Raw genomic sequence first — 26,610 nt, 5'->3', positions numbered from 1 at the left:
CCCGGGAGGATTTGGGGCAGGAGGGCCATATGGTCAGCTCTAGAGTTTTAGAAGTAAGACCCTTGTCCCTGCAGGGGTCCTCACTAGAGGGACCACCTGGGACAGTTGGGGGGTAACTAGAGGAGGGACAGGACTTGGACATGACATAAAAAGTTGGTGCCCCCTTCCAGAGGGACCTAAAACAGTGAGGCCATCACTGAGTTGGGCACACTGGGAGGGGCAGGAGGGGGCACCCTGCTCTCCGAGAGGGAAAGTGAGGCCCAGAGAGGGACGGGCCTGGCCTAGGGGATTTGTGGATGGAGGAGGTGGGGAGAGGGAAGAAGCGAGGAGCGGCAGTCAGGCGCCTGGGGGAAGCTGCGGGTCTGAAGTTTCATCCCTTGGCCAGCCTCCGTTTCCCCAAAGGGCTCAGCTCCTCCTGTGAGTGCACTGCACAGGTCTCCGGGTCCAGGCTGGGGCAGGTGGGGGGTGCCGACAAGGTGCGGGGTGAAGGCGGCGCGGAGACCGAGCGGCCCCCGCGTGGGGCGGGGCGGGGCGGGGCCGGGCTGGTCCGCGGGGTGGGGGCGGCGGGGAGGCGGCCAGGCAGGGAGCTTGGAAGGGGGCAGTTCGGGGCGGGGACGGGTCCGGAGAGGATGCGGGGCCGGGTTGCGGGGGGCGAAGAGTGGGATGGGTCGGGTCCGACGAAGGGGAAGGGAATGGGTCAGGTCTGGGGGTGCGTCCGGGCTGAGGGCGGGGCGGGTCCCAGGAGATATTGGGGGAGAGTCGGTTTTGAGGGGGGGATGAGTCCCGGGAAGGGAGCGGGGGGAGGGGGCGGGACGAGGTCCGGAGAGTGGGCGGGGCGGGAGGCCGGGAGGGGGTGAGCGGGGCGGGTCCGGGTGGGGGCGGGCCCGGGGACAAGGCGGGTCCGGGGAGGGGGCTGGTCCCCCGCTGCCCCAGCCTAGCCGGGCGCGGAGTTGGGCGCATGGCGCCGGGCGCACTGCGCGGGGGCTGCGAACAAAGGGCCCCCTACCCGGGCGCGGCAGCCCCGCGGAGCCGGAAAATGTGGGTCGCCCTGCTCTGGCCGCTGCTCCGGCTCCTGCTGCTGCTGCTGTCGCCGCGGGACGGCGTGCGCGCTGTGCAGCCCCAGGCCCCGTGAGTAGCCCCGGGCGACGGAGGAGGCTGGCCGCCTTCTCGGGGTGGGGGTCGCGGGGTCTGGTTCAGAGATGCAGCGACCTGTCCAAAGCCACACAGCCTCCGGGCTGGGCGGGACCTAGAATCTTGACCCCCTAGCCGCCACGAGTCGGACTGGGAAGAGGGTAGCCTGAGGCTTCAGAAGTGGCCCCGTGGGGGTACAAGGACTCCTCAGAGCTAAGGCGGCGAGGCCCTCCCCCCATCCCACCTCGCTCCCGTGGTGTGACCAGGGCTGTCTTCTTGGGTGGCGATTTCCAGTTGTCCGTGGCTTGAAGGTAAGAGGTGCGTGTCTTGGCTGAGAAATGGAAGGAGAGACCTGCCGTTCCGTTTTCCTTGGGAGGGCGTGGGGGGGGGGGCGGAGGAAGTGTTTATTTTGCTTCCACATTTTTCTTGAAGTTTGCTTACAGAGCTTCTGGTGAGTTGACACAGTGAGGAGGTGAATTAACTAGCTGCTAAGGAGAATTTCCCATGAGTTGGCTCCACAGGGACTATTCGCAGACCTGCCAAGTTTGGGTGAGCCCTGCGGGGTTGTGGGCTGGGAGGGGGCCTGCCTGCAGCTGCTCAAGCTCAGCCGTTTCGTGCAGACCGGCCTTTCTGAGCCTTGTTCAAGCAGCCCTTGTACAGGAGTTCCCAGAAAACAGGTCAGCAGTGAGACTAGGTGAGCGGAGGCACCTCCCGTGCTGCTCCTTTGGATTACAAGTTTGAAAAGTAAGACACCATGCTGCAGTTGGAACCATGGGGTTTACCTCCCCTGGGCCTTGTGAAATTGGAGCCCAGCAAACTTTTGACCTGATGCTTTCAAAGCTGGCATCCCTCAGGATAGCAGTTTTCAGCCAAGGGGCGATTTTTGTCTCCCTGGGGTCATTCAGCAATGTCCGGAGGCATGTTTGGTGGTCACGTCTAGGGGGAGGCCATGCGGCTGGAATCTACTGAGTGGAGGCCAGGGATGCTGCAACACATCCTGCCATGCACAGGACAGTCCCCAGCACGAAGCATGACCCTGCCCTCCATGAGAGACCCCGCCTTATAAGGACCAAGTTCAGAGTCCCTGTGTTGCAGAGTTTTAAACAGTTCTCAGGAGTATTTGCCTCTGACTAAAGTTGCCCTGGGATCTTACCTACTGTTGAGTCAAATGGAACTCCCGTGCTGGGAGACACACAGTGACCAACCAGGGGTCCAGATTAGCCGACCTCTAAGCCAGAGCCATGGCGTATCAGCCCGAAGGGTCCCGTTTTAGGAATAGCCCCGGATACCCACTTCTATGATCCATCTGATTGTATTGTGAGGAATGCCTGATGCCAGAAAGCCCCATGGATTTGCACACTGTTATGAGACCAATACTGTCTACACTTTACCAAATACCACCCTTCCCAGGATGGGACCTTCCAAGACCAAAGGATGAGAAGCCAGTGTCAGCCCAGATGGCAGGGGGGTATCAGGTAGACAGTGATTGGCTGGCGAGCCCTCCAACAGCTGTAATTCCTGAGTCGCAGGGAAAGTTAATTTGGTTCCATCAGGTTCTCTGGGCCTTTGAGTGAAGACCCTAACTCAGATCTGGATAAGGGCTTTAGAAGTGCCCAAGGAAAGTGAACACGTGGGTTGTGTATTTCCCCCAGTACTCTTCCACACTCAGCAGGTGCTATGTGGGAGGCCCTGGGGGTCATCTGGGAGCTGGGCAGAAAGTTTCTGTCCTGAAGGTGGCCGTATTCCCGTGCTGCAGTGGGGCAGGACACACAGGAACCGAGGGTCATTGCCCGTGCAGGTCGGTGTTAGAGTTCAGATAGTACACATCACGTACGTGGGGGTGACTGTGTGCTCCAGACAGTACAGTTACGTACCCAGGATCATTGCGTGCTCTGTGCACCGCTGAGGCCAGACACTGCACAGGTGACCCCAGGGTCATTGCACCCTCTGGTCAGTGCTGGAGCTGGATGGTGCACATCACACATGAAGCAAAGGTCTTCCCATGCTTGAGGCAGTACATGTCTGTCCCAGTGTCACTGAATGCTGTGTTTGATGCTGGAGTGGGACAGAACATATAGGACGCAGGGTCAGTACACATTGTGGTCAGTGCTGGGTCTGGACAGAACATCCATGAAACCCAGGGTCGTTGCATGCTCCGGCTGGTGCAGGTACATACCCAGGATCAATGTATGCTCTGTGCATGGCCAAGGCCTGACACTGCACAGAGGAGCCCTGTCATTGCAGGCGCTTGTCGGTGCTGGAGTCAGAACATCGGACCCCAGGGTTACCGGGTCCAGCCACTGCTGGGCAGTGCACCTACGAAACTAGGGTCTTTGCACACTCTTATCAGTGCTGGAGTGATATAGTACATGGCATGTCTCGAAGGTCCTCTTCGTGTATGGTGTGTGGTAAGGGTCTAAATTCATCTCTTTGTGTGTGGACCTGGGGTTGTCCCAGAGAGGATGTTGAGAAATAAAAAAACCTCTCCTGATCTCAGCGTTTGCCCAGTGTTTTCCCTCTCTCCTGTTTCCTCCTGATGCCTGTAGTTCTGCACCGTTGGAATCGTGCTGCCTTTGCTGCCAGGCTCCTGGCACTTGCCATTGCACTGTGAGTGGGTCACGTGGTTACGGATGAGCCTTTGTGATCTTCTACCTAAGGCTGCAAAATAACGGGGAAGCAGGAGCTCAGGTGGGGAGGACCTAGGCCTCCAGGTCCGGTGCCATAAGGGGACCCCAGGGCCCTCTCCTGCCTAGGCTGTGTGATCTGGTGCACGTTCCTCCTCCTTCTGCAAGGTCAGCCTTCCCATCTGGAAAACAGGATAATAACACCTCTCTTCCAGAAATGTCTTCCCAGTCAAGCTGAGTCTTTTGAGAAAGAAAGAGCTGTTTTGACTCCATTGTTCACAGTGCTTTTCCTGTTTCAGGCCATTTAGTTTGTCTTTAGGGTCTTATTCTTAAAATTAATGCTGCAGGTAGTTCCTTGCTTCTTTCCACTGGGGTCCAGACTCTGGCTGCCTGGGTTTGTAGCCTAATCTCTCACTGACTCGGGCACGTGAATTGGCTTCTCTGGGGCTTAATTTCTGACTCTGGAAATGGGAGATGTTAGCACGTCTCACGGGTGGCTTTGAGGATGAAGTGGGATCCTACCAGTAACTCAGTCTACAGGGGAGAGTATTTTAGTTTGTGGGTGTGGCATGTGCAAAGGTCCTGTGGCAGAAGGAGCTGCGAAAAAAGTCCAGAGGCCATAATGCCGAGATCGAAGGGGGTGTGGTTCCGGGTAGATCCAGAGAAGCCAGATTCTTGCTTACTCGGGGCGAGGGGAGGAATTCAGAGGTGAACAAGCCTCAAGGAGCTCACAGGTTGGTAGGGGACACGGACACATAAAGTGACAGTGCCATTGGAGTGTGTGGTCAGGCATAGGTGGGAGTCCACCTAGGGTGCACCCTGATTCAGCCAGGTGACAGTGAGGCTAGGGATGAGTCAGAACCTTTGGCCTTCACTGCGGTTCTCCTCTTCTGCAGGGGCTATTTGATCGCTGCACCCTCCGTCTTCCGCTCAGGAGTGGAGGAAGTCATCAGTGTGACCATCTTTAACTCCCCGAGGGAAGTCATGGTCCAGGCTCAGCTGGTGGCCCAGGGCGAGGCGGTGGCGCAGAGCCAGGGAGCCATCCTGGGTAGGTCCCTGGGGTGCCTGACCAGGCCTTCCCCTCCCTTTGCAAAGTGGTCTTTAGGGCTCAGGCAGTATCGGCATTGCTTTGCTTCCTTCCCACCTCACCTCCAGAACCCTGGCAGGAGTAGGAAGACAGGTTGCATTCTCCTCACTTTACAGATGGAGAGAGTAAGGCCCAGCAGGGGAAGCCACCTGCCCAGTCTGGGAAATCAGAGTTCCTTGTTCCTCAGCAGCTCAGGTTCAGTGGGTGCAGATCTGGATAGATTTGGGCACCCTTTCGTGCCAGTTTTGGCTAGACGTGGGAAGGGGGCCCAGAGGGAACCTTGTGACCTTTTCAGATCCTTTGTTGAGCTTCTAGCACCCCTGTGGTGTTAGACCCGGAGCTGGGCTCACAGCCAGCCTGCCACTGAGTTGAGCTCAGGCCCTCAGCCAGCCTCTCCCTGGCTCTCCTTCGTAAACTGCAGACAACAGCAGCGTTGGCCTCTTGGACAAAGTGTGGAGACCAGGCCCTGCCTTAGGGCCTGTAGTCCAGCAGGGCAGGTAACTCATTCATCATGCAGGGTGTGGTGTGGCCACAGGAGACACCGAGAGATGATGTCAGGTCTCCCAAGGCCAACAAGGCAGCCTCTGTCCCCTGGGAGAGGGAGACCTGGGTAGGCTGGAGAAGTGCAGGCAGTCCCGAATCCACTGGCCAGTCCTGAAACCCAAATCAGGTTGGCTTCAGCAACAGAGAGTTTATGGGCTCTTATAACTGGAAAAGTCCCCTGGCATCACTGGCCCAGTCTCCCAGCTCCACTCTGGATGTGCCTGTGTCTCTCCAAAGCAGGGAGGGACTGGCAGTTACAGGACCTTTGGGCAAAGTCCCAGGATTAACTCTGATTGGCTCATGTTGGGTCATGTGCTCAATCCTGAGCCAATCCCCATGACCAGAGGGAAGGCCTATGCTGATTGGCCCATGTGGGTCATGTGCTCAACTCTGAACCAAGTCCTGTGACCAGGTGGACGGCCCATGCTGATTGGCCCATTTTAGGACATGTGCTCAACTCTGAACCAATCACTGTGTCTAGGAGGAAGGCCTATGTAGATCTGCACAGAGCCCCAGGGAAGATGGGCAGAACCCACTAAACCTTAAGAATTAGGAGTTGGGTAGGTGGGCTCCTCCAAGAAAATCAGCAGGAAATGGGGGAAATGGACACTGGGAGGCAGAAACAGTAGATGCCTAATTAAGTCCTGGAGGCCAAAGAGCCTGGAGAAGTGTCAGATGACAGATGACTCAGTTTGGGTGGAAGAGAGAGGTAGATGGAAGACTAGTTAGATCCATTGGAGTGAGGTCCACTGGGGACCTCAGGCTCCTCTTTTTTCTCTCCACCTTTCTCCTTGTTCCTCTCCCGTGGAGTTTTCTCTTTGCTCCCCTCACAGCTTACCTTGGGCAGGGGCCAGGGGTGAAGTGAATAAAGTATGCAGGCTGGCCAACCTTCCCCTGAATAGCTCGGCTTTGTCCATGTCCTCCGGTCTTCAGTACTCTCCAGCTTGGGGGAAACCTCTCACTTCCGCCCATCCCAGCCCAGGCCAGACCAGCATGACCCAGGGTGTGTGTTTGTCCACAGAAAATCCCTCTGGGTTGAGAAAGCCCCTGTTTGTAAGGCTGCAGCTCAAGGAGGCAGGCAAACACAGCTCCTGATTTAACCGTTTTCATTTTATTTTCATTTTTTAGATAAAGGGACGATCAAACTCAAGGTAAGCTATGAATTTTTAAAATCAGAAACCCTACCTTGGAAATAAAGAATTGAACTGGAATGGAACAAGAGAAGTTGCATGTGTTGTGAAAAGAATCATTAATGGTGATGTTAAAAAAAAAAAAGAATAATGGAGGAAAAAACAGTTTACAAAAGGAGAAAGCTCAAAGCTCACCCATAATCCCATCCCTCATACTTTTCACTTTTTCATGTTTCCCATAAATCCTTGTCCACATAAAGACATTATCTTTCATAGTTGCAGTTAAAGGGTATATTGTGGTCTGTCATGCCATTTTCTCTTCACACGTTGCGTAAACATACTTCCGTGTTTCCAAGTCTATAATTGCATCCTATTGTAAATAACATCCCACTGCATCTCTTTCATATACTAATTTACTAACACCTCCCCCTCACACACACATCGCTTGTACATAGTTAGATTTCTTTCTTGTTTTCAGGGTTTTGATAATGTAATCCAAAAGTTGAGAGCATCTTTGTGCGTAAAGCTGTTAACGTACTGGATGCCTGCCTTAGACTGAACACCCTGAAAGAAGAACTACCAAATTAGGATCCAAGGCTCTTGCTGTGTCCTGTTTTGTCTTGGAAGACACAGCAGTGCACGTGCATGGTACCACCAGCTATACGTTAGAGACCAAATTGCCCTCAGCCTTGTTGGCATTGAATATTATTATTTTAAAATTATTTTACATACCAAACTACAGGTAGGTCATTCTCTGACATGGGTTTTTTAACTGGAGTCCTTGGATTTCAAGGCAGTCGTAAGCCCTGAAATTGTCGGCTTTTTCTGGGTTAGCTAGTCCTTAACGCTTACCAGATGCTCAAAGGAGTCCCTGAAAGGATGGGCTAAGTAGAGAATCATTCCAAATTGTAATGTGCTCTCTCCCAGTGATTAGAATGAAGTCCGGGGCGGTTCCTCTTCCATGGGATGGGATGCATCATTAGTGTCTCATTGCTGTGGGGCAGTGGTCTTCCTGCCCTCTTGTCAATGTTAGAATTCTTTCTCTAGAGTTCTCTCCCGGGGGTGAGGTTTGCAGGGTCTGGAGACAGTTCTGGTTGCCACAGCTTGGGGGGCAGGGTTGGAGGTTGCTACTGGCTTCTAGTGGGTAGAGACCGAGGATGGTGCTCAAGTCCTATAATACACAGGACAGCCCCTCCGCGGAGAATGAGCCAGCCCCAGATGTCAGCATTTGGAAAACCCTGGATCAATAGGCTAGAGCCGCCCTTGCCGGCTTCCTGTGAGCAGATCTGCTTTCTTGTGAATCAGAATGCAGGGCTGCCCTGTCCACTGACAGATGAACTACTTAGGAAAAAAGAAAGCCTCGTGTATTTTATTTAGAGAAGTACTTTTACTAAAGCATATTACTTACCAGAAAGAAAAAAAAAGAAAGAAAGAAACCAGGGCTGCCCCAGCGGGGTTAAGATTATGCTCTGTCCCTAGCCACCGCACATAAGAAGGCACTCTTCACAGGCGAGATGCTGTGGATTTGTATAAGAAACCAGTAAAGGGCCATATAACTTTGGGAGAAGGGTCGGGGATCCCTGGACTGGAGACTTTCAAAAGGGTCTTGGGATCCTCAGCATTTAGAAGAGCTCTGGATGAGCCTTTCTCAACTTGGGGGGTGGGGAAGGATGCTCCCCTCCCCCGCCGGGGGACAATGGCAGTGTCTGGAGATATTTCTGGTTATGGTAGCTGGGGGTGAGGGTGCTACTGCCATCTAGTGGGTGGAGGCCAGGGATGCTGCTCAACACCCTACAGGGACAGGACGCCCCCGTCCCCGTCACCGCAGAGGATGATTCAGCCCTAAACATCAGTAGTGCCGAGGTTGAGTTAAGAAACTCTGCTCTGTGGAACCATGATGTGGGCCTCAGACAAGAGAAAAGCTGCTCTTGTGGCTGTAGGACTCCCCTGCCCATTACCCCACCCACTCCCCAGCCGTGCCTGCCTTGGGGACCTGAGTGCTTCCGGGTACAGGGTTTGGAAACCCGTGTTGTGGGGACCTAGTGTTGCCACTGACTGCCACGGGCAGGCTCCACCCGGTCTGTGTCTCGCCTCGTCCTTCTCATCTGTGCAGCAGCGAGGATGCCGGTAAGAGGCCCTTGATGGAACTTTCAAGAAAGCGTACCTAAAACCTCGTGATATTTGTTTTATTCCGATTTTTTAGACTTAACCCGTGCATCTGTGTAACAAATGCCTTAAGCATCTATTCAGTTTCAAGCAGGAAGTTGGCCACATTCCCTGCTCTCAGCCACCAGCCTTATTGGTGATGGGCAAAGGGGTGGGTCAGACAGTAACCCCCCAATTACATAAACATGATCACCTCAGAGAGTAGCAAGTGTCCTATTTTAGGACACTAAATGTTAATCAGATTCTAACATTTTGTTTTAAAATGTGTCAGAGAAAGAGAATGCTGAGGAGTTGGGGGTAGAGTCCCATTTTATATGGCAGCAGGGTCCCTCTGAGCTGAAACCAGGAGGAACCGACATGCAGGAATCTGGGGGCAGGGCATTCCAGGCAGAGGGAACCACCGGTGCAAAAGCCCTGGGGCAGGAAAGAGGCCAAAAGAGGCAGCCAGTGGCCTGGAGTGGAGCCAGCCAGGAGCTCCCATGAATAGTGGGAGGGAGATTTCCAATCTGTGGAATCAGCCTTCACCTGAATCCCTCTGCTTCGGATGGTTTCCATTTAGGAGTAGAATCGTGATACCTGTCGCCACCAACCATGGGTGTCTACTGTGTGCCATGCCTTTAAGTCCTGATCACCCATCTGCACAACAATGTGTCGGAAACTCAGGGTCTAGTGAGTCTGGTGGCTTCTCTCTCGGGTATGTTTGGTGGATGCCTACGGAGTCCGGTAATCTGGGACCCCCACCCAGAGCCCCAGGGGCCTCTCCTGCGTGGAGGGGCGGGGAGCTGGGCGTTCATCAGGGCGGTGGATCGGCCTGCCGTAGGACTGGCCCCTCCACACAGCCTTCCCCAGAGGACAGCCAGCCTCTTTCCTTAGCTGGGCCCCAAGCCCCCCACCTTTGTACTCAGCTGCCAGCTACACCAACTTTGCCTGGCCGCCTCCCTTGCTTGGATCTCAGCCCCCCGAGTCCTTGGCTGTCACTGATGCTAAAGGAGCAAATGTGGATCACTGAGGTCAGGGGTGGGGATGGGGGTCAGCTCAGTCCAGAACCTTCCGGCAAGACCTCTGAGGGCTGGCAGGTGCAGGACCAGGTAGGAACGCCACTTTGAGCTGAGACTTGATTGGAAACGGCAGCTCTGCAGCTTTCAAGACCCGGGGCGGGTCACTTCATGTCCCCAAAGGTCACATCTGATCCTTTCTGTTCTCAGGGGCAACTTCTTGGTCCCAGCACCCACGACACCCCGCTGGCACACAGCCCCTCCCCCCCTCCCGCCAGCTACTTCCTACCTGTCCATGCCTGCTCCCCTGAGTGGCCTGGGTTTTTTTCCTCCTTGCATGGAGGTCTTTGGCTGGTGCTGAGTGGTTTCCAGAAACAAAGGCAGGTAAAGATTTGGGGGTCAAAGTAAGGGGATTATCCTCAAGTTCGTCCTAAAGGTTCTCAAGGTTAACTGCAGTTAGGAGGGACCCCAGAGTCCTGAGACGCCCCATCCCGAGGGTGGCAGGTGGGCAGGCAGGCAGGCAGGGTCCCTCTGATGCTGTTCAGAGCAGACAAGAGAGGCAGCCAGAGACAGGTGCTGGAAGGATGGAGAAGGTCCTGGCATGCCCCGACCTCATCCATAAAATGGGCACACTGGTGTGAGGACCGGTCAGATAATTCACCAGGATACTTAGCATGGTTGATTGCTGTGATGGTGACGAGGACTTTTTCACCCCTTGAGCAATCACACAGGTGGATGCTGACAAAAAACTGGGAGAAGAACACCCCCGCATTTGGATGGTCTTAGGAGCAGGTGGTGCTGTAGCTCCCAGTGTGAACTGATGACCACGTAATGTCCACCCGCCAGGCACCCAGGGATGGCCACGAGCATCGCATTCATGGCACATGGTCACATCCAGAGTCGTGACTTTTGTTTGCTTTAGTCACAAAAGGAGTTTCTGTAGGTTATGACTCATGTGCATGGGTATTCTGCTCATCACGTAAAAAGGAAAAAATGAGGGAATTATGTAGGGTAGTTTCCATTCCCTAAATGTTGGAAATTTTGCCCTAGAAGAATTTGAACTCCAGGGTGAATCCTTAAGACTGCAGTGGGTATTATTTTTTTTTTTAATCCATCTAGGTGGCCAAAAAAAACCCTTTTTTTTTTTTTTTTTACCACTTTCACCATTTTAAAGTGGACAGTTCAGTGGCATTTAGAACATTCTCACTATTGTGCAACCACCACCCCTGTCTAGTTGCAGAACATTTTCATTACCCAGGAAGGAAAGCCCATCCCCGTTAGCTGTCACTCCCCATTCCCCGTCTCCCTCCAGCTCCTGGTACCCAATAATCTGCTTTCTGTCTCTGTGGATTTGCCTGTTGTGGACATTTCATATAAATGGGATTGTATAATGTGTGTGCAGTGTTTACAGAGAGACAAAGCACAGAGGCACACGCACTCTATACATATATGAAATATGAAAATATACACACATATGCGTACATGTATTCATATGTATATATGTATATGAAGGGACTAGGGTCTCCATACCTCCCAGCTTACCAGCTATGACTGCATTTGGGTAAGATGGGAGATAATTCTTGTAGCTCTACAGGGATGAGAATATCTTTGCAAGCTTGCAGTGTCAGGAGAGGAGAAGGCTCTGTCTTGTCAAGCTACACCAGTGTTTCTCATTCTCAGCGCTGCTGACAGCCGTCCTGTGCATCACAGGGTCTTGAACAGCATCCCTGGCCTCCACCCACCAGATGCCCAGTAGCGCCTGCTCCCCGAATCTGTGACACCCCCAAAAATCTCCTGAAACTGTTGAGTGTCCCCTGGGTGCACAATCGCCCCCGGGTGTGCTCCCCTGCCCTAGACCTCCATGCTGCTTTCACAATACCTGGGTACCTTCCAGGGTGACACCCCCTGCCCAAAGCTCTGTGCTCTGCCTGCAGGTGCCCACGGGCCTCTGGGGCCAGGCCCTCCTGAAGGTGTGGGGCCGTGGTTGGTGGGCAGAGGAGGGCCCCTTCTTCCACAACCAGACTTCAGTGACTGTGGACAGCCGGGGAGCCTCCGTGTTCATCCAGACCGACAAGCCGGTGTACAGGCCCCAACACCGAGGTGGGTGGCCGGTGCGCGCCGGTGGGGGGGAGGGCCAGCCATGGCCTGGAGCTGCCACACGCCTATGTCCTTTCTTCCAGTGCTCATCAGCATCTTCACTGTCACTCCAGACCTGAGGCCCGTCAGCGAGAAGGTGAGATTGGCTTCTGAAACCGTGGGCCCGGAACATACCCACCTGGGTTCGGCCTGGCCAGGGCCACCATCCACAACTGGCCTTTCCCCCGCCTCTTCCAATTTCTACCTCCATTCTCGGTTTCTTCCCGGGGCTCCACGTCCCTTGGGGGACCCAGGGGAAGTTCTATGTGACAAGAGGGCTTGTGGGCATGCTTCCTCCACAAGGGGCACCAGTGGTCCCCGCAGTGGCCAGTACCCCTCTGTGCGGGGTCGGGGCCGTGGCCCATCATTTAAAATCTTAATAGCCCTGCATTTATTTAACGTTTATTAGAAACAAAATATAATTGCCACTTAAAACCCACCGTTTCTCCTTCAAAGTAAATACACTCACATAAAAAAGACATTGATTTTCTCTTAATTTTTATTTGGAAATAACTTCAAGTGTACAGAAAAGTTGGAAGAAAGTCACAGAGAACTTCCCATAGGCCCTTCATGGAGCCCAGGGGTGGGCAAACTTCCTGTAAAGGGCCAGGTAGTAAGTATGTTCGGGTCTGCCAGTCAGAGGGATTCTGTCACAACTTGAATGGACTCAGCTACAGACAGCACGTGAATGAATGGCTGTGCCTGGGTGCCAATAAAGCTTTATTTACACAAACAGCCAGAGGGACGGATTTAGCCCAAGGGTCATAGTTGGCCAAGCTCTGATCAGGAACAGAGGTTCTCAAACTGGAGTGTGCAGCAGAACCACCTGGAGGGCTTGTTCACATACAAGTTATTGGGCCCTCGCCAGAATTTCTTTTTTTTTTTGTGATACGCGGGCCTCTCACTGTTGTGCCTCTCCCGTTGCGGAGCACAGGCTCCGGACGCGCAGGCTCAGCGGCCATGGCTCACGGGCCCAGCCGCTCCACAGCATGTGGGATCTTCCCGGACCGGGGCACGAACCCGTGTCCCCTGCATCGGCAGGCGGACTCCCAACCACTGCGCCACCAGGGAAGCCCTCCCCAGAATTTTTGATTCAGCAGCTTCCTGGATGGGCCCCAAGGATCTGTATTTCTAACAAGTTCCTGGTTTCTGCTGCTGCTCTGGGGAACCCACTTTGAGAACCATGTATCTAGATTCACCAATTACAAAACATTTTATTATATTTATGTGCTTTCAGTGTGTGTATATACATATATGTACATATACATGTATTGTATGTATATGTACACACATAGTTTTAAAATTATTTTAATGATAAATCATTTGAGAATAATTTGCAGATATCACATCTCTTTGTCCCCGAACACCTCCTGTATCCTTTAAGAACAAGAACATTCTTTCATACAACTAAAGTACAATCATTACATTTAGGAATTTTGACATCGGTACAATAATATTATCTAATACAGAGTCCATATTGTTCCAATAATGTCCTTTATAGCATGTTTCTTTGCTGGTCCAGGACCTAGTCTCTGACGACGTGTCGAATTTAGTCGTCATGTCTCTCGCATCCTTTACTCTGAATCAGCTCCTCAGCCTTTGCCTGTGTTTCACGGCATTGACATTTTTGGAGACTCCAGGCAGTTGTTTTGAATGGTGTTCCCCAGTGGGCTGGTCTGCTGGCTTGTTCTCTGCGATCAGGTTCAAGTTGTGCGTCATGGGGGAGGAGCCACAGGAGCCGTGCTGGTCCTCCCCAGTGTGTCATATCCTGAGGTACCTGACGGTAGTTCAGATAGAGTCTGCCTGGTTTCTCCCTGCAAAAGTCACTGTTTCCCCTTTGTAATCAGTAAGTCATCTGTGGGGGACACTTGAGACTGTGTGGACACCCTGTTGCCAGTCACCATGATCACCCGCTAGTTCTAGCCTCCACAGATGAGTTCAGAATTACATGAATCAAAACTTGCCATGATGCTTGCAAAGTGGTGATTTTTCCAACTCTGTTGCTTCTTCTGTATTTATTAGTTGGCATTCTGCTGCAAAGAGGCGCTTTCAGAAGGAAAGAGATCGTAAAGGAAGAGATTTAAGCAAACTGTACATATCCAGAGCAAAGATGGGAACGCAGTCTGGGGTGACTCCAGTTGAGGGATCCCCGAGGGGTCACGTGTATGGTGGTTACTGCATGCCAGGTGCCGTTCTAACACTTGGGGCACATGATTGAGCAGAGCGGACCCAGACCCCACCCCAGGGGGCTGGAAAATAATCCTGCAAAGTTCCCCAGTGGGCCCCAGCCTAGAAGCACAGTTCCATTGGGTACACGCAGCTTTTTCTTAACTTTCACCAGCCCGAGTTTCCACATTACTTTTTTCATTGGATCTTTGAATGCACTTGCCCACGTTTTTGACACAGCCTTGCAGACTCACCTCAGTGCCTGAGGTCCTTCTGCCAAAGGAAGGCTTCATACCCAACTGCCCCCTCCTGGTGGACATTTGCTTGTTTCCAGGTTTTGGTCATTGTCAGAAATGCTGCCACGATTGTTTTTATGCTCAAACCTTCTTTTTCACTGGTGTGTCCTTCCTTAGGCTCAGTTGGACCCCAGGAGTGGGATACTGAGGTCCACAGCCAGGGAGGTTTTGAAGGTCCCAAACGTGTATGTTTCTGAGCGGATGGTACTGAGTCCCTGTGCCCAGTTGTTTTAGGGAGTCGTCTGCCCACAGCCTTCCCCGGAGAGGGGGCAAGTTGTGCAAGCAGTTGACCTTCACCAGAGTCAGTGTTGACTGTTCAGTGTGACGTTGATGGAGCTAGAAGCCAGGCTCCAGGCAGGTGCTGGGGGTTCAGGGATGAAAGCGTGCATTCCAGACCTTCAAGGAACCTGGCATGATCCCTTGAAAAAACAAGCCAGCTGCAACATGGGAGGGCTGCCTGGAGGAGCTGTCCTTGGTTGGGGCGTGTGGGAGTCTGGAGAGGACGGTAGGGCTGTGATGGGGAGCCAGGAACACAGAGGTCCCGGATGGGGCTCGGCCACCCTCATTGCCAGTGGCCACTGTATGAGTTTGCTCAATGATTTAAAGGGCAGAAATGTATTCTTTCCCAGTTCTGGAGGCCAGAAGTCTAAGATCAAGGTGGGGGCAGAATTGGTTCCTTCCAGGGACCGTGAAGGAGGGATTTGTTCCGGGCCTCCCTCCTTGGCTTGTAGCTGGCCATCTTCTCTCTGTGTCTTCGTATTGTCTTCCCTCTATGTGCATCTGTGTCCAAATTTCTCCTTCTTATGACACCAGTCCTATTGGACTGGGACCTATGCTAGGGACCTTATTTTAACTAATCACCACTATCAAGACCCGTCTCCAAATACAGTCACATTCTGAGACTCTGAGCGTGAGGACATCAACGTGTGAATTTTGGGAGGAGGGGGACACCATTAAACCCATTACAGAACCTGTGCCTGTCCCGAGGGATGAACACTTAGCATGCACGGAGGGCTCGGGTCTTATGGGAGCGTTTGCTCACTGCCTCTGTCTGTCTCTGTTGCAGCTGGAAGCTTATGTCCTGGTGAGTGGCCTGCCCCTCTGCAGCTGGCTCAGAGACAGTTAGCCCGCTCTCTGCAAGACCTGGTCTGTTTTTGCCTAACATCCACCCTCTGGGTTGATCCCTGCCTGCCTCGGCACCCCATAGACTGGGACCTGGTCCATCCCGATCCCTGGGTCCACCCTGGAATAAGCTGAGTGTGTGTCTGTCCATCTCTTTGTAGACTTGCATGCAGCTCCCTAAATGAGGAGGCAGGCCGGCCCTTTCCGCCACCTTGTCCTCAGACAAGTCCCTTCTATGCCCCGAGCTTCTGTTTGCCCCGAGCTCTCTGTTTGCCCCGAGCTCTCTGTTCTGCCTAGAGGGCAGGCTTGGAAGGTCCGCATGCACACCGGGCACGCACAGGCTGCCTTGAGTTTACTGTGCATCCGTCCCCCTGCAGGACCCCCGGGGCTCACGGATGATGGAGTGGAGACACTTGCAGCCCTTATGCTGCGGTAAGCCTCTCTTCTCATCCTCTCTCCTAATTCCTTCTGTGGTTTGGGGGCTGCACCTTTGGGTGGCAGATGTGATAAACCTTCCAGGAAAATAGAATGTGCTCTGTCTGGGCACCTGCCGCTCCTTCCCTGCAGCGTTGGGACCCTCCGCCCACATTTCTGTGTGCCTGGGATCCCAGCTGGGGATCCTCCTGTAACTTGAGATCTTTCTGGAATATCAGGGCCTTGTTTGTGGGCACCCCCCACCTTCCTCCTGCTGCAGATCTTCTTTGTCCTCATCCCCAACGCAACAGGAGACAGTTCTTTTCCAGCTGGGAGTCAGAAGGCTTTGCTTTGCCTGAGGAGTTGGCATTTTTTTCTTTCTCTGTGACAATAAGGGCCATGTAATTGACATCTCCCTTTGTGCTTCGGCCCTAAGGGAAGTGGAGTCCTGGGAGAGGGGAGCCGTAGGTGGGGCTTGGGGAGACTGAGGACAGCTGTGCACCCTCGACCTGGGAAATGCACAGACATGACAGACCCCTGAGTCCTGCTCGGGGGCTCCTGGCCCCCGCATGCCTCTGTGAACCAGACACAGAGAATGGGGTCTCTAGCCGCCGTGTGGGCTGTGCAGGTCTCCTGGCCTGGCCTTGACCCCTCTCCACGTCCATTTCGCTCTTCCTGATTCTGAGATGCCTAGAGAGGGCTGCCAAGTAGGGACAGGGCTTGTGTGATTCTCTGTCACCAAGGGAACGACTCGTGTGGGGAGCAGAGCTGCCTGCGCCTGGCCTTGGCCTCAGGGGTCCCCCAGGAACCCAAGGTGCAGTGTCTCGCTGCTTCCCCTTCAGACTGCAGAGGTGCTTGTTCTGCGCAAATCCCCGCCAGCCTCGGGTGGCTTCTGGCTTCCCCGAGGGACTGCTCGGCCGGGGGGAGGCGCAGGGTCCCCGGGGCGCCTCTGCCCTGACCTCACCACCAGATGCCAGGCCCTCTGCACACTCACTTGCCCCAGGATGAGGGGGGGCGTCTCTCTTCACACAGGCATCACCAACATGACCTTCCCCTTGTCTGACCAGCCGGTACTGGGAGAATGGTTCGTTTTTGTCGAAATGCAAGGCCACGTGTACAACAAGTCCTTTGAAGTTCAGAAGTATGGTAAGTCGGAGCATCTTAGGACCCTAGGATTTCAGATCTGGGAGAAACCACAGCCCTAGTGACGACACACATGACAAGGGGGAAGATGGCCGGAGCCTCATTCACTGAGGGCCCAGTAGGGCCAGGCACGATATGGAACGCTGGGCCTTTGTCATGTCCTTTAAAAAAAATTGTAAAATATATGACTTCATACGAGTAGAATCATAAGGTATTTGTCTTTTTGTGAGTAGCTTATTTCACGGAGCATAATGTCCTCAAGGTTCATCCGTGTTGCAGCATGTGTCCGAATGTCCTTCCTTTTTAAGGTTGTCACTTCCTTTTGTTCTTTCATCCTTGTCCTGAACCTATGAGGCATCTCCATTTTACAGATGGGGAAACTGAGGCTGAGAGAGCTGTTAAGGAAACTGCTCAAGTACTAAGAGCTGGGGAATGAACCTGGGCCAGAGCCACATACTCTGCTTCTGTGCTAAAATTCTCCCTGATGGGGTCAAGGATTTCTCTTCCTTTCACAAGACAGGTCTTGGAAGGAAAATCCTTAGAGGTCAGGGTTATGGGTTGCAAGCAACAGAAGCCTGGTGCAGACCCAGTAAGCAAAAGGAAAGGGTTATAGGCTCGTGTAACAAGCTCTCAGGACCAGAGTCTTCATGTTTCCTCCTTTCTGCTCCTTGGTGTCCATCTCTCCGTGGGCTGTGCAGGGGGACGAGCTGGCTGGATGTGCCCAGGGCGGCAAAGAGTGACCTTTCCAGCTGCAGGCACCCTCAGGATGCCCCTGACGGGTCCAGAAGCCTGGCTACTTGTGCACCCCTGGGATGGGCTGGAATTGGCTGCACTCAGTTCAGCTGGCCTAAAACTGATGATACATGGCCCCCTGAGAAAAACGAAGTGCTGGTCCCCCAAAGATAGGAAATAGATGCGGCCGGCAAAACCCCCAGAGAGCTGCCCGTGCTCAGCAACGGGTGGTGTGGATTCCTATGGTGTCAGCAGCACAGAAACCCCAGAGGTGGCTTTGTGTTCCTCCCTCCCACATCTCCAGTACCCTTCTGGGGCCGCCCCAGAGGTGGAAGCCATCCTGCCTCCCTCCTCTCTGCTCTCTCCCTTCAGTGTTGCCGAAGTTTGAGCTCCTTATTGACCCGCCCCGATATATCCAGGACCTGGACACTTGTGAGACCGGCACTGTGCGGGCCAGGTGAGAAAGAGGCGGCCACTGTCGGTGAGCCCTTCCCACTGTGGGCACGCCCCTCCCCTAGGACCCACCCCTTCCCAGCAATGCTCCTCCCCTAGGACACGCCCCTCCTCCAGAGCACACCCATTCCCCTTAGGACTTGCTCCTCCCCTAGTACTTGCCCCTGCCCAGGGAAGCCCCTGCCCCTAGGACATGTCCCACCCCTAGGGCATGCCCTTCCCCAGGGCACACCCCCCAGGCCATGCCCCTTACCCTGTGGGCGGCATCCGCAGCCAGTGGGCTGACCTACAGCCAGTGGGCTGACCCGCCTAATGACCAGGCTGTTGATGGAGCCCGATGTGAGGGTCGACCAGAGGGAGTCAAGAGGCTCTGTCCCTTTCTGGGGCCCCTGGGAGAGCCCTACATGGCCCGTGTCCCCGCCCCATCTCTGCCACCTGCCGGAGGTTGTGGCTGAGACTTCTCCCTCGTGTGTCTCCCCTGGCTGTGTGTGTTTTAAAATCCAGGGACGTGGTGGATACACACATTTTTTTTTTTTAACATCTCTATTGGAGTATAATAGCTTTATATTGTCGTGTTAGTTTCTGCTGTATAACAAAGTGAATCAGCCATGCGTATACATATATCCCCATATCTCCTCCCTCTTGCGTCTCCCTCCCACTCTCCCTATCCCACCCCTCTAGGTGGTCACAAAGCCCCGAGCTGATCTCCCTGTGCTATGCGGCTGCTTCCCATTCTACACATAGCTATCTATTCTACACTTGGTAGTGTATATATGTCCATGCCCCTCTCTCACTTCGTCCCAGCTTAGCCTTCCCCCTCCCCGTGCATGTCCTCAAGTCCATTCTCTACATCTGTGTCTTTATTCCTGTCCTGCCCCTAGGGTCATCAGAACCTTTTTTTTTTTTTTTCAAGATTCCATATATATGTGTTAGCATACGGTATTTGTTTTTCTCTTTCTGACTTATTTCACTCTGTATGACAGACTCTAGGTCCATCCACCTCACTACAAATAACTCAATTTCGTTTCTTTTTATGGCTGAGTAATATTCTATTGTATATATGTGCCACATCTTCTTTATCCATTCATCTGTTGATGGACACTTAGGTTGCTTCCATGTCCTGGTTACTGTAAATAGAGCTGCTGGATACACACATCTTATAGTCCAGAAAATACTGTCAAAATTCTGGGTGTTATTTTTTAAATTTTGCTCCCATTTTGCTCCAATTTTGCCCCTGTGTCCCAGTAAGCAGGTGTCTCCACTGCATCAGGCATGATATACATACATCTAAGTATTTTACCAACATCCCTGAGACGATGGTTTTATTCTCAGTCTCCCGGTGAGGAAACCAAAGCTCAGAGAGGTCAGATCTCTGGTTCAAAGTTGAACTCCCAGGGCACTTAAGCCCAGCCAGGCCTTCCTGTTGTCCACGGTTGCTCGATCCTCTGGGCTGCCTTGCTCCAATGTGTGGCCAACCTCAGTGGTTGTCTCATATACCCTGCTGCTTTGCTCCAGAGTTCTTCTCTGACCCTTGGTCACTTTTTCTGTCCAACATGAGGCTTGGTGCAGAGGAACACAGGGCCCTGACATGATCTGTCCTTACTCAGGGCTACAGGGAGGGCTGTAAGGGTGGAATGTAGGATGGGAAGCATCCCTGGATTAGCCACTGTACCACTGATCACATCTTGCTGTGCCTGGCCTTCCTGAAACTGACCCCTCCCCCACTGTCCCCTGGGCATCTCCTGCTTGTGAAACTTACTACCCTTTGTCCTTTTGTTCCAGGTATACCTTTGGGAAACCTGTCTCGGGGACTTTAACCATCAACATGACTGTAAATGGCGTGGGGTACTACAGCCAGGAGGTGGGGCACCCCATCCTTAGGACCACCAAGGTGAGGAGCAGGAACCCCGACCCACTCGGTGGGTCCCTTCCCACCAGCTTCAGCTCTGTGATCGTCCGTTTTATTTTGCTTTCCAAAACAGTTTAGATGGTGGGGATATTCCGATGATAATATTCCTGCAGGCTGAACATAGAGGCTAGAACATATAAAGAAGAAGTAATAAAGTCGACTTGTCCTCTGATAGGCAGACACAGCCACTATTGGTATTTTGATGTGTTTCCTCTTAGGATGTGTGTGTAAAGTTAAAAAAAAGTTTTCTTGAGACATAATTCACATATCATATAATTCAAATCCCCATATAGAATGTACGAATCGGTAGTTTTTAGTATATTACAGAGTTATACAACCACCACCATACAGTTTTAGAATATTTCTGCTAACCGTCCCCCCACCCCCGCTTATCTCTCACATCCTTTTGCAGTTAAGCCCTGTTTGCATCTCCAGCCCCTGGCAACCACTTACTTACATGCTTTGTCTCTATGGATTTCTGGACATTTCATATAAATGGAATCATGCACCATGTGACCTTTTGTGTCTGGTTTCTTTCACTCAGCCTGATGTTTTCAAGGTTCATCCACATTGTACTGTGTGTAGGTACTTCATCCTTTTTTATGGCTGAGTAATATTCCGCCGCGTGGTTGGACCACATTTTGTTTATCTGTTCGTTAGCTGACGGACATTTGAGTTGTTTCTGCTTTTCGGCTATTACGGATGATGCTGTGAACATTCACGTACAAGTTTTTGTGTGGCCAGATGTTCTCATTTCTCTTGCATTTGGAATCCCTGGGTTGTATGGTGTGCAATTAAATGAAGACCACCCAAACAAGAACAAGCAAAGGCTATTTATTCGAAGCTTGCAGCAAGGGAGCCAGCCACCGTCACCTGTGTTTGGCAGAGACTCAAAGGCAGGTGGAGAAGTGGGAAGGCTTTATAGTGAAAGAAAGGGAAGGCTTCCAGTGTGCCGTGATGGGAGGCTATTGGTGTGCAGAAAGTCATGGACGGGTAGCTAGAAGCAGGCATCCAAAGTGATTGATGAGGGGGTGCATATTGGGCTCTTTCCAATTGGTCCTAAGATGGAAGTGGGAGCCAAAATCAGAAAAAATGTCAGTTATGAATCTGGTCCTGGCCATTTGGGGCTTGTTGTGACGGGGGTTATGGTTTGGTTGCTATTGAGATAGGGGTCTGACTTCTTACAAGTCTGACTTATAGATACAGTTGGCCCTCCCATGTCTGAGGCTTCTGCATCCCAGGATCCCAGATTGAAACTCTTTGAAGTTGGTTGAATCCGCAAATGCGGAACCGCGAATACGGAGAGCCTACTGTAATGGGTTGGCTTCCTTGCTGGTGCCTGCAGAGTGTGGGTCCGAGTTCTCTTTTTTTCTGTATTATCTGGCCCTGGTCCATTTGTATATTCAGTCTCTCAGTGGTGTCTCTCTGTTTAGTTGTTTGAAGAACTCCCAGACTCTTTTCCAATGTGGCTGCATGATTTCACGTTCCCGTGCATGTAAAGTTTTATAACCTGGCTTTTGTTTTTCTTTTTCAACCTAACATTAAGTTGTGAGTGTGCTACTATGTAACATCCACACACATCTTGGAGATTCTGTGCCCCTGCAGGCATTAAACCTGTCAGCGCCACCTCCTTCCCATTTCCACCCGAGGCTACTTCTTCATCCATTTGCCGCCTGGGATGCGTCCCCCCTCTCTGTCCCTGAGGCTTCTCTTCTGTGGAGTAGACACCCTGGCCCCTCACCTCTTTCGTGCCTGGTGTTGGTGCCCTCGGTGTCCTAGCCGTTGTCCCTGGAGGCTGCCCCTGGTGGCTCTTGCCTTAATTTTCTCCTTTGCTGAGTAATTCACTCCACAGCTGTTTGTGGATGTGGATTATTTGCCAGCCTCTGCCCCCAGGTCCTGAGATAGGGGTTGATCGAGGGGGTTCTGTACCCCGGGCGTGGGAGGTGAGCCCGTGCTCTAGAGTGTGGCTGACCAGGTTCAAGTCCCTGCCTGCAGTCTGGCCCGAGGGGTTGTCTCACCTTCTGCCCAAGGAGCTGACTCCCTTCCTCCTGGGACATAATGCACGTCCAGCCAGGGATTCAGTCCCCACGCAGTGACTCACGGCATAGGTCGGGGGGGTCACCGAGTGTCCCCCTGGCCCTCCAAGCCACCAGAGCCACCTACTTTTTTTTTTTTTTAATATTTATTTATTTGGCTGTGCCTGGTCTTAGTTGCGGCACGCGGGATCTTTGTTGGCAGCATGTGGGATCTGGTTCTCTGACCAGGGATCGAACCTGGGCCCCCCAGATTGGGAGCGTGCAGTCTTAACCGTTGGACCGCCAGGGAAGTCCCCAGAGTCACCTACTTGAGCTCTGTGCTTGCGAGTCGTCTCTCAAAGCCACTCCAGCTCCCGGCGAGCACGACCTGTGTGTTTCCCGCCTCCAGATCCACGGCTCCCAGGACTTCAACATCTGCGTGAAGGACATGATCCTGGCCGACGTCCCTGAGCACTTCCGGGGCACCGTCAGCATCTGGGCCATGGTGACCAGCACGGACGGGAGCCAACAGGTGGCTTTTGATGACTCCACCCCCGTCCAGAGACAGCTGGTGGATGTCCGGTACTCCAAGGACACCAGGAAGCAGTTCAAGCCGGGTCTGTCCTATGTGGGGAAGGTAAGCCCTGGGCGTGGTGCCCAGCAGGGGCCGTCAAGGTCACAGGCTCTGCGCTGCCTCCCAGCCCAGCTCCTGCCCAAGGACCGCTGTGTAACCACTGCAGTGCATGCCGCGGGCCCCACAGCCGTGACTTGGCCGAATACTACATCGTTTGATTGTGCCAACAGAACTTTTGCCCTCTTGGGATCAAGGGACTGCTTTGCTGAGTGTGATGACAGCTGGTACCCAGGGCAGGGGACACTGGACATTCTGCTCCACCTAAAAGCATGGTTTCCTTTAATCCACATAGTTAGACATTCCCGTACCTAGAGCGTTAAACCATGATGCTACGTATCCACTTATTATTATTTTTTAACATCTTTATTGGAGTATAATTGCTTTACAGTTGTGTATTACCTCTGACTGACTTAATAGCTAAGTCCCTAAAAGGCAGATCCCCATCCCTGAGACAGACTGATTCAGATCCCCTGTGGGGAACAGCATTTTGAACAAGCCCCCATCTCCCTCCCACCCACCACACCATTTTTTCTACACAGTAAAGTTTGAGGTGGCTAGAAATTCGAGATCCTTTTGCTGAACTGGGGTATCTGTGTTTCAATTGCAGCTGAGGGAGTCAAGGCCAGTGGAGCCTAGCATCACCTCAGGGGGAAGCTGGCCATGCCCTCTAACCCCTGCCTCTGCCCAGCACCCACACCCGTGTCCCCTTTTATGTTCCATGGGTCACCCACAGGATCCTAGCGGTCTGTCCTCATGCTGTGTCCTGCTTCTCCTGCTCTGCTCTGGGACCTCTCTTTTCTCCTCCATGATGAGATCTCAGCTCCCACTGTCCCACACACAGAGACACGGCTTGTGTGCCCCTGGCTTTGAGGGTACCAGCTTGAATAGAAGCTAAGGCACCATGTGCAGGGTCAGATGGTGTATGAAGAAGGGGCTTGGAGCTGTCCATTCAGTGAAAGGGGAGCATTTCACCTACACGTGAGAAATTTTCTACTGTCTGCCTTGAAGAACGGAGCTGAAGCTGGTCACCCCATCACCAGATAACCTACACAGTTGAGGGGTGCTCCAGGGTCCTTCAGGAACCACTGACCGTATTTCTTCACAATATCTGAACCCCTCATTCTGACTGCCTTTTCTACCTGCCTGAATGAGTGAGGTCTGAGAGTCACGTGGCACTGTCCGTGGCATTGCCCGCCCCATTCCTACCTGGCTGTGGCACCAGGAGAATGGCTGGCATGGGGTGATTTGTGCCTTGTGACTTCTTTGCCAAGTCTAAGGTCATACAAGTTTTCCCCTACGTTATCTTCGAAGTGTTTTGTAGTTCTAGCCATTACATTTAGGTCTCTGATCCATTTGGAGTTAATTCTGGTATATGGTGTGAGGTAGGGGTTCAGCTGCATTCTTCTGCATGTGGAGATCCAGTTGTCCCAGAACCACTTATTGAAGGGATTGTTCTTTCCCCATTGAATGGTCTTGGCACCCTTGTCATAAATCAATTGACTATAATCTTTTTCTTTTCTTTTTTTTTGCTGTGCCACTCGGCATGCAGGATCTTAGTTCCCTGAGCAGGAATTGAACCCATGCCCCCTGCAGTGGAAGCGTGGAGTCCTAACCACTGGAGTGCCAGAGAATTCCCCCTCACCATATTTTAATCTTATTTTTTTGAATCAATTGACTATAGATGGGTGGATTTATATCTGGACTCTCAGTTCTTCTACTCTACTGGTCTGCATATCTGTCCTTATACCAGTACCACGTGTCTTGATTACTGTACCTTTGTAGTAAGTTTTGAAATTGGGATGTGTGAGTTCTTGGTTCTTTTTCAGGACTGCTTTGGCTGTTTGGGGCCACTTGTAATTCCGTATGAATTTTAGCATTAGATTGTTGATTGCTGCAAGGAAGCTGGCTGGGAGCCTGCTGGGGGATTGGGTTGAATCTATAGATCCGTTTGGGAAGTGTTGCCACCCTAACCACGTTGAATCATTGGTGACTCCTTCCAGGTGGAGCTGTCCTACCCAGACGGCAGCCCGGCTGAGGGGGTGACGGTCCAGATCAGGGCAGAGCTGACGCCGAAGGACAACATATACACCACCGAGTCTGTGTCCCGGGGTGGGCTGGTAGGGTTCGAAATCCCCTCCATCCCTGTGTCAGCCCAGCATGTGTGGCTGGAGGTGGGTGAGTCACCTAGACCCTTGTCATTCAGCCAGCAGGCATGGATTTGGCCCCTCCTCCAGGCCATGCTCAGGCGCTGGGTCAGTGGACCTGGGTCCTGCCCCTGCCCTGAGGGAGTTCAAAGTCTGACGGGGGAGGCTGATAGTGAGTCAGATAACCCGACCACCCCAGAGTGAGGCGGGCGGCTGAGAAGAGATGAGGGTGCCTGGCTCCTGTGAGGGGATCTTCCCAGGTGGACTCCTGACGAGGGGGAGGTTCAGCCAGGCTGCTTCCAGGAAGGTGGAACAGCATATGCACAGCCCCAGAGGCCCACAGTCCTAGTGTAATGGGATCCTGCAAATGCCCAGCCAGCCAAGCCATTTCAAGAATATATGGAGGAGGGAGCCAGTGGGGCTTCCCCTCACCTCACAGGGGTGCTCAGGGCTTACCCAGAAGGCAGTCTGTCACTCCAGTGCCCATAGTGGGGGAAGTCTGGGCGGGGCCACAGGTGGGCAGACGGGAGGTGATGATGGAGAGGACACTGAGCCTGGAGCTGTGGAGGTAGAATTGGCAGGACCTGGTGTCTCCTTGTCAGGGGAGGGAGGAGGAGGTGTGGTAAAGAGGATGTCCCAGCCCTCACCTCTCTAGCTGGTGGTAGGCGTGGTGGCCCCACGGACACTGGGATGGTGGGGACAGGAGGTAGCTGGGAATAAATGTGTGGGTGGGAGCCGAGGACACTTGTGGTCACTATGTCCCCTGTGGGCGACATGTCCTTCAAGACTTTTTTTTTTTTTTTTTTTGCGGTACGCGGGCCTCTCACTGCTGTGGCCTCTCCCGTTGCGGAGCACAGGCTCCGGACGCGCAGGCTCAGCGGCCATGGCTCACGGGCCCAGCCGCTCCGCGGCACGTGGGATCTTCCCGGACCGGGGCACGAACTCACGTCCCCTGCATCGGCAGGCGGACTCTCAACCACTGCGCCACCAGGGAAGCCCTCCTTAAAGATTTTTAACAGCCAGGGATCCCCAGGCCACCAACACTTTTTACCACCTGGCTACAAATTTGGAGGTTCCTGCTACCCCACTACCTTACAATTACAGCACCTGTGGACGTGTAACATTATATTCATTTCAGGTGTTCAACATAATGACTTAACGTATGTATATATTGTGAAATGACATCACAATATGTCCAGTTACCATACACAGTTACACTTTTTTTTTCTTGTGATGAGAACCTCTAAGATCTATTCTTTTAGCAACTTTCTCAAATGTACAAAACGATATGATTAACTATAGACACCATGCTGTACATTACATACCCAGGACCGAATTTATAACTGGAAGTTTGTATTTTTTGCAATTACAGTTTTATCATAGCAAAATGATACAACTTAGGACCAACCAAAGAGAGAGACACACATGCATAGGACGAGAGCTGGGAGGGTCCCAAATTTGTAGCTTCGTGTGCTGTCCCCATGGAGTTGGGACACGTCCCCCTCCTGGCACTACACAGAGCACTGCCAATAGGGATGCTCACTCCCACTTTGGTGTCCACAGTTTTAATTGGGGTTTCACTACATAGGCTTGATTGATTAATCATTGGCCCCATGACGGAACTCAGTCTCTAGCCGCCTCCCCTCCCTAGAGGTCAAGTGGACACCACATCCCGTGGCTCAAAGCCCCAACTCTCTAATCCCATGATTGGTCTTTCTGGCATGATTGTCCCCATCCCGAATTATCTCATTAGCTCATATGATCAGGACC

General features: G+C 52.7%; 1 protein-coding gene across 1 annotated transcript in view; it reads left to right on the top strand.

Moving 5' to 3' along the window:
- Window positions 1-939: 939 nt before the first annotated feature.
- The window catches only part of CPAMD8 (C3 and PZP like alpha-2-macroglobulin domain containing 8), a 98,863-nt gene continuing 73,192 nt past the window's right edge, over window positions 940-26,610 (top strand). Inside the window, exons 1-12 of the mRNA XM_067733125.1 lie at window positions 940-1,128; window positions 4,652-4,803; window positions 6,514-6,536; window positions 11,611-11,776; window positions 11,857-11,909; window positions 15,341-15,358; window positions 15,774-15,828; window positions 16,843-16,956; window positions 18,058-18,142; window positions 19,921-20,029; window positions 22,472-22,699; window positions 24,697-24,867. Coding sequence (XP_067589226.1) covers window positions 959-1,128; window positions 4,652-4,803; window positions 6,514-6,536; window positions 11,611-11,776; window positions 11,857-11,909; window positions 15,341-15,358; window positions 15,774-15,828; window positions 16,843-16,956; window positions 18,058-18,142; window positions 19,921-20,029; window positions 22,472-22,699; window positions 24,697-24,867 — 1,344 coding nt within the window. The 5' untranslated portion in view covers window positions 940-958. The remainder of the gene's footprint in view (window positions 1,129-4,651; window positions 4,804-6,513; window positions 6,537-11,610; window positions 11,777-11,856; window positions 11,910-15,340; window positions 15,359-15,773; window positions 15,829-16,842; window positions 16,957-18,057; window positions 18,143-19,920; window positions 20,030-22,471; window positions 22,700-24,696; window positions 24,868-26,610) is intronic.

The sequence above is a fragment of the Pseudorca crassidens genome, chromosome 3, assembly GCF_039906515.1.
Source record: "Pseudorca crassidens isolate mPseCra1 chromosome 3, mPseCra1.hap1, whole genome shotgun sequence".
Lineage (NCBI taxonomy): Eukaryota > Metazoa > Chordata > Mammalia > Artiodactyla > Delphinidae > Pseudorca > Pseudorca crassidens.
The sequence above is the reverse complement of the archived record's forward strand: the minus strand, read 5'-3'. Positions and strand labels throughout refer to the sequence as shown.